The 14,424-nt window shown below is 34.3% G+C and overlaps 1 protein-coding gene across 3 annotated transcripts in view; it reads right to left on the bottom strand.

Annotated features, from left to right (window-relative positions):
* Positions 1 to 14,424, bottom strand: part of LOC140436905 (protein Fer3-like) — a 242,164-nt gene that overhangs the window by 140,113 nt on the left and 87,627 nt on the right. For all 3 annotated transcript variants that reach the window (XR_011950321.1, XR_011950320.1, XM_072526072.1), the window contains exon 3: positions 9,993 to 10,183. Coding sequence is in view for 1 of the 3 variants with exons in the window: in XM_072526072.1 (XP_072382173.1) it covers positions 9,993 to 10,183 (191 nt within the window). In the remaining 2 variants the exon portion in view is untranslated. The remainder of the gene's footprint in view (positions 1 to 9,992; positions 10,184 to 14,424) is intronic.

Below are 14,424 nucleotides of genomic sequence, written 5' to 3'. Positions count from 1 at the left end.
TCGGTTTATAACGTTCTCCGCCGTTTTCCGACTTCTAATCGCCACTTAGACCGGTTGTTCCATAGATCTTCTTCTATGGCCCTCTCTCTCAGTTCTTTATTTATTCCTTCGCTCCAACTTTTTCTCGGTCTACCTCGTTTTCCCTTTCCTTCTGGTTGCCACTTTAGTATTTCTTTTGGCATTCGTTGTTCGTGCATTCTTTGTATGTGTCCCAACCAGATAAGTTGTTTTGTTGTTAGGTCATCTGTGATTGTTCGTTTGATTCCCATTATTTCTCTAATGCTTTCGTTGGTAATCCTTTCTCTTCTAGATCTTCTTGCGGCTCTTCTCCAAAAATCCATTTCCGTCGCTTTCAGAGTTGACAGTGTTCTTTCTTTCAGTGGCCATACCTCACAGCTGTATAAAGTGATACTTTTTACTATAGTCTCATATATCCTCTTTTTATTTTCTTTGCTGATGGATTGGTCCCATAAAATGGTGTTTAACATTGTGATGGCTTTTCTCCCTGACGTATTTCTCTCTCTCTTATGGCTTTGTCTAATGTTCCATCTTGTGAAATAGTTATACCTAGGTATTTGTAGTCACAGCAGTGCTTTATCGTAGTGTTATCGTCTAATATGAGATCTTTTTGTTCTGCTCCAATGCACAGGTATTCGGTTTTCTTTTTATTTACTTTTAGACCCCATATATCATACTCTTCACTTAATTTTCGTGCCATATAGTTTAAATCGTCATAATCTTGAGCCATTATTATTTGATCGTCTGCAAAGTTAAGCGTATATCCCCATTTTCCTGCATTTTTGTTTCCATCTTTTTAAAGCACTTTCGAGGTATATTTTAAATAAAGTGGGAAACAAGCAACATCCTTGCTTTAATCCTTTTGATGTTATAAATCCTGTTGTTATTTGTGTCCCTGCTTTTATCTTTGTTATTGGTTGGTTGTATAGCACTTTGACGGCTTTTATTAATTCTATATTAATATTCGTGCTTTCCATTGATTGCCACAGCTTCTTCAGTGGAACGCTGTCGTAGGCTTTCCGTAGGTCGACGAACAACATATGAATCTCTTGATTCATTGCCATCTTTTTTTCTATTATCTGGGTTAAGGAGAAAATGTGGTCAATAGTGGATCGACCCTTACGAAATCCTGCTTGTTCTTCTGCTTCATAATCTAAGTATTCTCTCTCTCTATTCGGTTCTTTAACACCTTTCCATATATTCGACTCATAGATCCGGTTACAGCTATTCCTCGGTAATTTTCACAATTATTTTTATCACCCTTTTTATGTATAGTGCTGAGGTATGATATCTTCCATTCCGTAGGGATTTCGCTTGTGTTTATGCATTCTTGAAAAAGTTGTCGAAGACATTCGAACAATTTGTTCGTTCCGTACTTAAACAATTCTCCGGGTATATCTCCTCGTCCGGGTGCTTTGTTCCTCTTCAGCTGTTTACATACATTTTTAATTTCCTCTGTTGTTAATCTTATTGGCGAGCCAACTATTGAAATTCTATCTTGGTTTTGATTTCTATGTTCCTGAAATTCGACTCTATTCTCTACCAAAAATTCCTTTGAAATACTCTTCCCAGTCTTCAGGTTTTATGCTCTGTATTACTTCTTTATTCTTTTCTTTTGTCAATTTTATTATCAGTTTCCAGCTTTTTGTGCTTCTGGTTTCTCCTAGATAAGTATTTATTCGTTGGCAGTTTCTTTCCCAAGACTCGTTCTTCTTCTTAGAGATTTTCCTTCGTACTTCTGCTTGTTTTTCCTTATATTTTATTTTGTCTTGTAATGATTTAGAACTTAAATATTGTTGGTATAGTTGTTGGATAAATAACAACGAAGATATAATGTAATGGTCTTTTGGTACGTTAGTTGGGTTGAACATAATTTATGGATGGTAAACATTCGTTGGTTAGTCTTCGTCATAATTGGATTATATCTGAATATCATTGTAAAATGGTAATTGTTGTAGATAAAATATAGTATGCAAAAAATCAAAAAATAGTCATATTGGAGATTTATGTATAGCAGTGGATGTTTAGATGAGACTCTTGACTAATTGTACGTTCAGAGAAGATCTGTTTGTATTAGTGGGCGTTCAGCTGAGACTCTTGTTGAATTGTACGTTCAGTGGAGATTTGTGTATAGTGGTTGATGGCCTGCATTTATCTCGTCTTTCCTGTGGTGTCCAATATGGTGTCCTTTTTGTTATTGTGTTGTCGCCCATTCTTTGGACGTGTCCATACCATCGTAGTTGTGATGTCCTTCGTTATTCTGTGCTTAACGCACATAATTTCTTACGATTCTTTCATTTCTTACTCTGACAAATTTCGTTTTTTTCGACAGATTTTCTTTAGCAATTGTTCTATCCCAGCTTGCATCTGGGATATGTCTGCTATACGTCTGCTATGCGTTAGATTGCGTCTGCTGTACGTCTGCTATACGTCTGATGTATGTCTGATATACGGCTGATATACGTCTGCTATACGTCTGCTATACATCTGATGTACGTCTGATATACGTCTCCTATACGTGTGATATGCGTCTGCTATACGTCTGATATGATTTAGAACGTGTCATCTATACGTCTGATATGCGTCAGGTATAGGTCTGCTATGCGTTAGATTGCGTCTGCTGTACGTCGGCTATACGTCTGATGTACGTCTGATATACGCCTGATATACTGCTGCTATACGTTTGATATGCGACTGCTATACGTCTGATATGAGTTAGAACGCTTGTGCTATACGTCTGATATGCGTTTAGGTAGCGTCAGGTATAGGTCTGCTATGCGTTAGATTGCGTCGGCAGTACGTCTGCTATACGTCTGATGCACGTCTGATATACGTCTCCTATACGTGTGATATGCGTCTGCTATACGTCTGATATGATTTAGAACGTGTCATCTATACGTCTGATATGCGTCAGGTATAGGTCTGCTATGCGTTAGATTGCGTCTGCTGTACGTCGGCTATACGTCTGATGTACGTCTGATATACGCCTGATATACTGCTGCTATACGTTTGATATGCGTCTGCTATACGTCTGATATGAGTTAGAACGCTTCTGTTATACGTCTGATATGCATTATATAGCGTCAGGTATACGTCTGCTATATATTAGATCACGTTAGATATCTGTTAGCTGATGTTTAAGCGTTGAAACTACGTTTTAAGTATATTAATATAGCGTGGTTGTCAGCATGTGTCAGACAATGCGTTAGAGCGCGTCAGAGATGTTTACCTTTTAGTAAAAAACGTTAGATCAGTTTATCGATGTGTTTGAATTTTTCAAATCATTAAGTTTTTGGCAGCCAGTTGAGTAAGACGTAACTATGGGTGAAGTATACGCCTTATGTGTTTAGAAAACTAACAATGGTAACTTAATAGGTAACATTTATTGTCTTAACTTCATTATTGTTGTATATCGATGTTCTTATACAATATTTACCTTTAGTGATATACTGTGTGCTTACAATACCCTTACTTGACATCGACGTTGCTCTTATGCCTTACTAACATATTGATGTATTTGGTTAAAGATTATGCTCTACTATAAATTGTTTGCTTAGTTTAAAACTTTTTTTTACAATTTATTTTTCTCGATTATTCATTATGCGCAATACTTCGTGGTTTTTTTTTATATATATACATATTATTGTTAATACAGATTATGTTAAACAGCTATGTAGCTTAGAGGTGTGCATACTTAGTTTTGGTGCGAGATATAAAGATCTATAACAGCCAACTTTAACAAGTAATGTCGAATTAATAATCAACATGCTTTTTACATTTTTATCAATTTGTGCAATCCTTTTTTTTATTTCTATCCCCTTTTAATGACGTATGTGAAAATATTCATCATCCTCTTATGAAAGCTTTTAGTATTAAACGCTTGATTTATACAATGTAAACCTTTTATATTAGTATTATGTTAAACGGCTTTACGCCTATACCTTTTTATATTAAGGACCCATGTTAAATGTTTCTGAATCCTGTGATATAATATGCCTAATATCAAACTAACTTCGCTAAACGGGTGCGCGTACGGTTCATACCACTCTGTGCAACTCTTTCGCATCTCATGTACATTTAATATGTTTTTTTATACCAATTATCGACGCTGGTTATTAATAACCTCCGTGGCTTAACGATGTGCATGCGGCTTCGGTGCGGCTGGTCGCGAGTTCGAGTCCCACACAAGGCATAATTTTTTATTTATTAATTATTATTAATTTAATAATTTGAATTAAAATTGTCTAATTATAGATAGTGACTTCTAGTAGATCAGAGTTGAAATACAAAAATAATATATAAATTAATTCATATTAAAAATGGCTAATTACTGGCGGTGGCGACTAGCGATCAAACTATGACGTCATCACTGGGGCGTGAGCGCGGACGGGTCTTGTGACGGCTGGGGTCAAAGGTCAAAGTGGAGTATAGTGGCTACCTTTCTACTATGCGGCTTCTACTTGTCTAACAAAAATTCTGAAGTTATTTCTATTTAATTGCACAAAAAAAGGGTAAGACGTATCAAAAGTACCGGACGCTAAGTGGTGTGTGGTTCAATACCAACAAAAAAAAAATAACCCAAATAGGACATCACGAGAGCTCAAGTGCGTGCGCAGAAAATAATATAAAAAAAATTAATCTATCTCAAATATTTAACCCGCCCCCCTTGGGCGCAGTTTACAAAATTATAATAGGTATGTGTAAATATTTAATTAATAAAATAAACCGCAAATAATCTTTAAAAACTGTTAAGTATTTGTAAATATTAAAATAAAAACAAACCGCAAATGATCTTAAAAAAAACTATTGTATCCCGTAAACAAATTAGACGGCGCTTAAATCTTCCGTCGAAAATAATTTATCGATCCATACCTCGAATTTTCAATCACATTCATATACTTCGTCGCGTGGTATCCTAGTTAAAGTTCAGTGTGTCTTCAATCCAAAAATACCATTCGCAAAATCCACTGCGACTTCGGAGGAACTCGAAAAATACGATTGCCGATGTACATAGACTTGTATGATAATGTTGAAAAGTTGAAAATTATAGCCAGACAGAAAAAGAAGAAGAACCCTGAAGCAAGAAAACACTAATTACCATACGTGTCTAAAATAATTATTTGAAAATAAATATATTAATTATAACACTTTGTTTATCTGCCTTTTGGCGATAACGGAGCAATACAAAAAAAGACTTGTCTTTGAACTTGAATGTATGACAACTTATGAAAATATGAATAGCTTTTTAGAGATTGGATAAAAATAACTACTTTTTAATGAATTAAAAACGAAATGTTCTAACACTCATCCTTCTTAGCCAGATTAGGGGTTTGAAATATCCCAAATTGAACCGAAACGTAGTCGGCTATTTGGACTCGTGATTAAGGCTAATTTCTTGATCTAAATGCGACCCCGGTAGACACGTGCATTGTAGATCCCCTTTTTTTAGCAAAATTGTGGATATTCCCAAAAAAAACCCTTCCACGAAGGCAGCAAATCCCCTTGTATATCCACACGGTTCGTATTAGTCCAGATCCCACATGGAACAGCAGCAAAAAAAAAACAAAATGCCGTTTTTAAACTAGCTCGAACTTTTCGGTACCACGGTCAAACCTAGAGTCACTTCCTTTCCGTCATCTTCCCGAATACTTGACAACTTGACACACGGAGGTAACCGAATAATACCGAGATTCAAACATTTAAATTTTGTGATCCCAATTATTCCAAGATAACTCTAGAAAGAACGATTTAAATTAGTTTCTTCACAAAAAGAGGACATTTTATACATTATTTACATCAATTTTTAAATAGTCCGTTGTTGAATCCCATTTGAAACCCAAAATTTTGCAAGGTGCATCATCATGATTTAAAATCTATTTTCACAGCGTTTTGATTAAAAATCTCATTTAAAAAGCGGGGCGAATTAGAAGACCATTTATGTAAACCGAAACTATGCTGGTTCAATATTTGATATAATTCTCCATAAAGTACTTCAAGCTCAGAAAATTGATCTGTTCTACCTAAGATATCGTCCATATATGTTTGGGATAACAAAGCGCTAGCTGCTAATTTTGTAGTGTATGCATAAACTGTAAAGTGCGAACTGTGACAAACGAATGCGCTCGGCCTTTTACAGAACCGAACTGCACGTCACCCCACGCGAGCCCAAGTTGCGTCAACCTAATACCTGCATACGGTTACATCGATAGATCCGTTTCAAAGATAAGCGACGCGTGGTATTCTAGAAATTTTATTGAACAATTTTATATTTTTCTTTTTCTTCAAATAATTCACGTTATACGATAAAGCATTTCCTGCAAAAGCAGATATTGCGGTATGAGAACCGTTGTTATCAATTTACAAAACTTGCCAATGTGGTTACCGCTATCATCATACATTTTACAAAATGTAGCAACTGCGGTTTTCTTTCCGGTCTACTGGTTTTTCGAATGATTAAAATAAATTTTGTTATCACAACTTGTTTACGTGTTTTCAACTATGTGAGGCCACGTGATCACTTTGGCTTCATCCGGTAATGCTAATAACACACTATTTTAACTTATTTTTTTTAATATATTTCTGTATATAATTCTATGTCTTCGATTTTTAGTAACTTTATTACTTTTATACATATATGACATTTTAAAGGACACGGACATTGAGAATTCGACGTTAATTTGTTAATAATAATAATTTAATAAATGTAATAATAATAAATTTAAAATAATGTAATAATAATAATTGTTAGTTGTAAAGTCTCTTTGCACGTCAAGTTGGCCGAGTGGTCAAGGGCGTTAAGTTTCGACTCCGATATCCGAAATGCGAGGGTTGTCTGACGTCATCTGACACATCTTTATAGATGACCAGAATGAACATTGTTATGTGCTTCGCATGTTACACGCTACATTACCTCACGCCTTTTCAAAATCAACATTCTTGTCGCGGTTATATGTCTAGTGATGAAAGTAGCATAGCAGGCACATGTCATCAGTAGACGTTGTTACGTGCGTGGTGTAACAATATGTTGTAAGATCCTTTTGACATTGTAGTCATGTTTTTTCTGTGTCTTTACATTCGTATGCTCCTCCTCTTTCATTTGACGTCTCGTACATAGTAATTAGATCAATAACAATGGAGATACGCCCCGTTTTCCTATGTTACCATACCCGTTTTCCAATGTTGCTATGCCCCTTTGACCTTTGCTGCCACGTTATACTTTGTAATTTTTTGGCATTGTTGTTGTTGTACTTATGCTTCCCTCCTCTTTTCAACGAGATGTCGTACATCACGATCAGATGAGCCGTTTAGGCACTACAAGCTTAACGTCCTTTTGGCAATGCATCACCATGTTTTTTTTGTGTCATTGTATTCGTTGACCCCTCCCCTTTTTAACGAGTTGTTGCACGTCACGATCGGACGAGCGGTTTAGGCAATACAAGCTTAACGTCCTTTTGGCAATGCGCCGTCATGTTTTTTCCATGTCTAAGTATTCGTTAGCCCCTCTCCTTTTCGACGAGCTGTCGTACGTCACAATCGGACGAGCAGTTTAAGCATAGACGTTACCTTGGCCACTTCCTGTCCTGGAACCCGCCCTATTCATCTACTAAAAACTTATAGATTATTTGTCGTCAAAGTCTACCAAGTAAATGATGATGGTAATGAAGGCATATTTTTTAAGCGACTGTCCATAACATTTCCTTTTTGTGAGACAACGGAAGATGCCTTTTTTGAAAGGACGATATTGTTTTAAAGCTTTCAAAGCCAATAAAAACCAGCTCTTTAAGATTTTCAAATTCAGTAAGATTCTTTGACGACCTTACCAAATACAGTTCTCTTTTAAATTAACGTTTTGTATTTTACGTGTGGTTTTTTTTCAATAACGATTGGTTTCTTTTAAATGCCTACCTTCTCTTTTATTTATATCTATCTTATTTTATTTGTTACTTCAAATGAATATTTTTTAAAAACTTTTTTTTTCATTTATTAGTGACCTTATAGAACTAGTGTTGATACTTAAAATAGAAAAACAATATGTAAGCTCTCCCGTAATAAAATTGGCAAAGTTCTAAACTGTTATAATTTCTGAAGACAACAGGAGATAATGAAACTGCGTGTTTTTGTCCCCAACTACCCTACGATTTAAGTTTTTATTTCGTGTACCTTTCTGGGATGAGTGTAGAGATGCACAGAAAACGGACCCAGGGCTGAGCAGTCGGGCAGAGCACCATTCTGATGGGTAGAGTGATAGGAGTTTTCTTTTGAATATCCTTAGAGATATATTTAGAACATTTTTCTCCTTCTTCCTCCCTGCAGTATGGTGTTATTTAATGGCTCTGGCCGTACGACGACTTGGACGTTACAACATTTTTGTTAGTGCCAAGGATAGAAAAGTCTTATTTCCTTTTTTTACTATTTTTGTACACCACATATCACATCACTTTTTGCTCATTGATAATCCAAGGACCACCACTTATTTCAATTACCTTTTGGTTAAATCTTTTATCATCTACAACAGGTCATCACTTTTAAATTTTTTAAATAAATTTTATGTAAAACAAAGGATTTCAAACCTCCTTATAATGGGTATTTGTATGTGTTAATAAGAATCACTGATGATGGTCCGATTAAACCGAAAATGTTTAGAATAGACCAAAAGTCTATTTTATAACTACAGTCAGAGCCTGTTGCATTATATCTCTGATTGTGCTAATAAATTTTCCGTGGTCAAGATTACTAGGTCATCTGCATAGCCGAGTTCACGATGTCTGTTGTTGTGAGTTGAATTATCAGCCCATGCATGACCAGACTTTACAATAGAGGAGTTAAGACTCCCCGCTGCGGGCAACATCTGAATACTTGTGCTGAGACTGTATCTCTCAGTAACGTAATCCATCTGGAGCTTGTTTCGAGAAATACAGTCAGCATTACTTCTTGGTTTTCCGTAATGTACTCCGATGTTATTGATGATAACCGTCTCACTGCTACAAAAGAAATATTTGACGTAATTTTAACTCAAATAAACGAAATATTTGCTTTCATAGAGGACCTGTCACCCTTAAATTTGTTAGCATCAGATAGTTTTAATTCCTACGAAGCAAATATTCCAGAAAATGATTTTCAAACTAGCGTTTAGTGCTGTAATGTTTTTGACACAAGAAAATAACTTAAAGAAATTCAATATTTTATACAAACGAGGCAATATGGAATACATGAAAAGTGAAAAGTTAGCACTTGGTTAAATTTTTTAAAGGAAATTCAACTTGACGAATTATTTTTAGAAATTTATTAAACGCGTTGAAACATGATTGACATATACAATTTGTCAAGACAGATCACAGCATTAACACTTTTTTCCATTGAGAAGAAAATGATAAAACAAATTCGTAATTTCAATGATAAGGTCGTACACATTTTCCTTAGTGCCAAGAATAGGAAAGCCTAATTTCCTTTTTTTTACTATTTTTGTACACCACATATCACATCATTTCTTGCTCATCGATAATCTAAGATAACCGATGATCCGATGACCGATGATGATCCAATGATGACTTATTTCAATTACCTTTTGGTTAAATCTTTAATCATCTACAATATATCATCACTTTTTAATTTTAAATAAATTTTAATATGTAAAACAAAGGATTTCAAACCTCCTTATAATGGCTACTTGCATGTGGTAATAAGACTCACTGATGATGGTCTGATTAGACCAAGAATGTTTTGATGTTTTAAAGAATCCTACTGGGCAATTTTAAAATTTAAATATACCAATTACAAAAAAAAACAGGTTTTTATACTTCCTTTTTATTTTTTTTTAAATCATGTGAGAATAAAATATGAAATCTAGCTATTTTTAAACTATTACCTATATTTTTGCTGTGATAAGAGTAAATTAACTGACTCCAATTATAATGTTACTTCACAGTAGAAGCAAATATTTAAACAGTATTTCATTAATACAACATAAAACATACCTTTCTCCTTAATTTGTCAAACGCTTCATTCAAGTTAAACATCCTACGTCTCTCCCTTATATTAGCGGCTCGTCTTTGAGCAATAGTGGCAACTCTTCTTCTAGTCTTCTTTGGTTGCTGACCTCCATTAGCGGAACCGGTTCTTCCCAGACGATTAGGCACCAATCCGCCGCATTGCTGTCGCTGCCATACTGGAAGATCAACCAAGTATAAAAACATTAATACATAAAAAAGCTTCTCGTTTATACATAGATACAGGATAGCATTTCAGTATTCATATTTTTCTATTTTTTAAATCACTCTTTTCCAGGTCTTACTTGCATCCGAGTTTAATTTCTTTCTACCGTAATAATAAATGTCTTCCTCTTTTCCTTCTTTCTCTTGAGATGTATATCGATGTATGTCCCAAATATCTTAATTGTCGAGATAAACGTTTTGAAGTTTTGGCGTTACTTTTTGTTTGATGTTGGTGATATATTGATATCTTATAATGTTTGTGTAATAAGTTCGGTTATCATTATTAACTTAATGTAGAATATTTTATTAATATAATATATTTTATTCATAATCAACTTCTTCATCTTCAGGGGTCCGCCAAGGTAAAAGATGTTTTGTTTTTTTTTATGTAGGAAGACTTTCCAAATACGTTTTACAAACTGCTGGTATGATCTCCTTATTTAGTAAATACAATAAGTCTTTCTTTTTTTCTTCAGATATGAAAAGTCTTTTTTGATCTTTAGATTTTAGCTTGACATCTGTCCATATAACTTGTGTAACTTGTTTAGTATGTCTTTTTGTGTATGACATCAAACTCTAAAAAATGTTCATTAGTCAATGAATATTTATTTTGAATTATTAGCCTATTAATCTGAAGCCATTTTATTGGACCAAACGCATTAGTTTTCTTATTTTGCATTATAAGTGATGCAAGATTCTGCAGGTCAGAAAAATCTGAATAGTTCAGTTTATGTACTTCTTAGTGTTTTGGTTTGTGTCTTGACATGCTAATCAAAAGAGCCAATATCTTTTTGTGCTTACGAGTATGCTCAATTGTTGCATGAATTGAGTCAGCTTCCAAATAAGAATGGCCAGATTCCATAAACTTAAGGTCGATCCTTTTAAGATTGTCAATTTTTTACAACATTGTATAGCATTGTAGCACAAAAAACTGGTTGGTATTTTGCCCACCACATGTATCTGTGAAAGTGGCTACATGTTAAACTGTTTCTGACTAACTATACAGATATTTTAAAAGGCATTGGACTATCTCTGAGGTTTCTTTGGAACCCTGGGTTTAATTCCACACATAGCAGTGACTACTTTGATCAAATCAGTCATAAATGATAAAATTAAAAACTGAAAGTTTTTTCGTTTGTAATAAATCTGAGAAGCTGCAGAAAATGGCACTGTTAAAATTGCTTCTAAGTCGAACGTGATCGCTCTATAATTGGCTCCTTTTATTTCAATAGCTTTCTTCTTGTCGGCTTTTTTTATTGTCATAACTTCTTCCCTTAGGTTATGGAGTTTCCAATTATTTTCCAAAGAAGATTCGTCTGATGCGTTATAATAAATATTGCACGTAGAACATTGATCCTTTTTGAAAATGTGAAAGTATAGCTAAGGATCATACTTCTTATGATATTGTCTACGTGAATTGTCACGTGATTTTTAGCTGCGTCGAATGTAATGTTAACTGGAACTTTCCCTTTTCGTCCATCGCAACCTACGTAAGCCCCTCCTGGACCACGTTTTTTTAATGCCAAATCAAATACCTGAAAGCTAATACTAAAAGTTGCACAAAAAAATTTGAGACATACTCTCTGTGTTTCCCCACTGGTGTCACATAATGTGTAAACACGCGATGTTATTGAAACACAGCCAATGCCCAATATTCTTCATGAAAAATACTCTGACGTTCAGGAGAAATTATTGTTGAACATTTACATCTACATCTTGAGCAGTCAATAATATGTTGAATTCGCTTTTCAGGAACAATTTCTTTTTTTCTATTTGTATAAATTTTACCACACATTCTTTTTGTTTACGTATACGTTTTGTTTATGTCGGTTTTTTTGTAATTGTCTCTATATCTGTTAAAGTAGAATTAGTTTCTGAAAAGTTTAAAGAAGCACTCGCTTTTGAAGTCTGTTTCACTGTCAGTTGAAACGTCTAAGTCTGCTGGGATAAAATAAGGGTCTGATAAATAGTCAGATAAATAGTCAGTGGCCTTCCCTTCATTTTGAGGAATACCATGGTTCTCATTATTATATTGTAAAGCAGGATTTTTAAAAATAAAAGAAATATCTTCCTTTGACTGAAGATATTGAACATGTTGAACTTGATATATCTATATCAAGTTCAACATGTAACTATCTTTATAGTTCCGTTCATAAATACATTGTATGCATCAATCATCAATACATGCAAATGTATTTTAGAACGGAACTATCTTCATAAGAGAATAACCGAATGGAGCCCCGTAGGAAGGAGGAAAAGAGGACGACCCCGAAAATCCTGCAACGACGCCATGAGTAAGAGAGGCCTAAACGATGGAGAATGGGACAACAGAGAGAGATGGAAACGGTTGAGCGAGGGAAGGCAGTGAATACTGTAGAATCCCTGAATATATATACCTATCTTCATTTCGTTCAAGTTCCTCTAAACAGAAAAGGAAATATTTATATTATTTAACTAACAAAGACACACAGTATAGGTCTTACCAAGGGGACTTACAATAATTATGCAGAACATTCATATGACCCTCTGAATATTCTTATGATATTATCTTAAAATCAGCAAGAAGTGGACATACTATGTTTGTGCTTTCTACTATATATTCTACTTTATATAACTTCCATACTCGCACTTAAATTCGTTATTAACCTTCTGTGTTTCTTATACCTGTTACAGTTTTTTATTATATTGTCTTCTAATATTAAGTCTAATTCTTTTTGTCCCACTTAAAGATATTTGGCTTCTATAATGTTAACGACGAGACCCCATTTCTAATTTTCTTCCACTAAATTTCTTAACATACAGCTTATGTCGTGTTTGTTGGAAGCAACTACTATGGCCGTACCTTTACAAGTAATCCTCTCCAATTGTATGTCTTCCATCGACCTCTATACTGAGCAACATACTTTCAATTTATTCCAGCTATTTTTTTATAATATATATTTCTTGGACCCACCTTACCTGTGGTTTTTCTCTTAATAGTCTACCTTTGTAGGGCCTCCAATGTTGCGTTTTGGCATTCTAACTTCTTCTTTGTCATGTGCTTGGCTGGACGTTAGCGGTTGTATACAGTGCCATTTTGAGCTCTTCGGAGTATTCTGGTGTTCCAACGTTGGTCATTTTGTCTAGCAGATTAGCCTTTGTTCATATTCGCCTTAGTTAGGGTCCACGTTTGATATCCATACGTCATGATTGTAAGAATGTACTGGTTAAACACTTTGCTTCTTAAGTATTTAGGTATTTTGCGGTTCCAACTAAGTTTTTCAAATCCATTTTTATTTAAACGTCTGGGATCGTTTGTGTTCACAGTTTTTCCACCATAGTTTGTAATTCCTCTAATGTGCTCGCTATAATCATGATGTCCTGAACGAATCTGAGGTGGTTTAACTGGTTGCCATTAGCATCGATGCCATATGTTAACCAATTTGTAGTTTTAAAGACGTCTTCTACGATTAGATTAAACAGCTATGGCGTCGCCTTGTAAAACTCCTATTATATTACGTCGCCTTGTAAAACTCTTCTCTTACTACCCCAGTCATCTGAGACGAAAATGCCACTGAACCCCTAAAAATCATACGAACAAGCTGAATTTTACCGAGAATATTAATTTTGGGACCCCAAAAAAGATGCAACAAGGTGCAATTTTTAATTTTACTCTCAGAGTAAAATTAATAATGTCATGAATGTGTTTAGAATAATTAAGTGTTGTGGATGTAAAGTAATTTTTAAATTTTAAACGTAGAAATAGGTTTTTTATATTGAACAAAGATGACAGACTGTGATAAATTTTATCAACATTACATTACATCATTGATGATACAACTTCATTAAGTTTCTCCCTAATGAAGGACTTAACCAATGTCCGAAAGCTTGTAATAAAAATTTACAAGAGTACACGTTTCATTTTTTATTGCTGCAAACCAAATATTTATTGTTTACTTCCTTACGTTGTCAGCAAATACTTCAGGTTCATTATATATATATATATATATATATATATATATATATATATATATATATATATATATATATATATATATATATATATATATATATATCTACGTAAGAGATAGAAAACACAGTTACCTTGTGAAATAAAAAGAGATGAAACTCGTAGAGGTGAGAAATAATCGGAAAAACCTATAATTTATATTACATTACATTACCACTATCGATAGTCTCACACCTTTAGACGTTA

The sequence above is a fragment of the Diabrotica undecimpunctata genome, chromosome 3 (genome assembly GCF_040954645.1).
Source record: "Diabrotica undecimpunctata isolate CICGRU chromosome 3, icDiaUnde3, whole genome shotgun sequence".
In the NCBI taxonomy this organism is placed as follows: Eukaryota; Metazoa; Arthropoda; class Insecta; order Coleoptera; family Chrysomelidae; genus Diabrotica; species Diabrotica undecimpunctata.
Note: the sequence above shows the minus strand (reverse complement) of the source record. Positions and strands in the feature narration are given on the sequence as shown.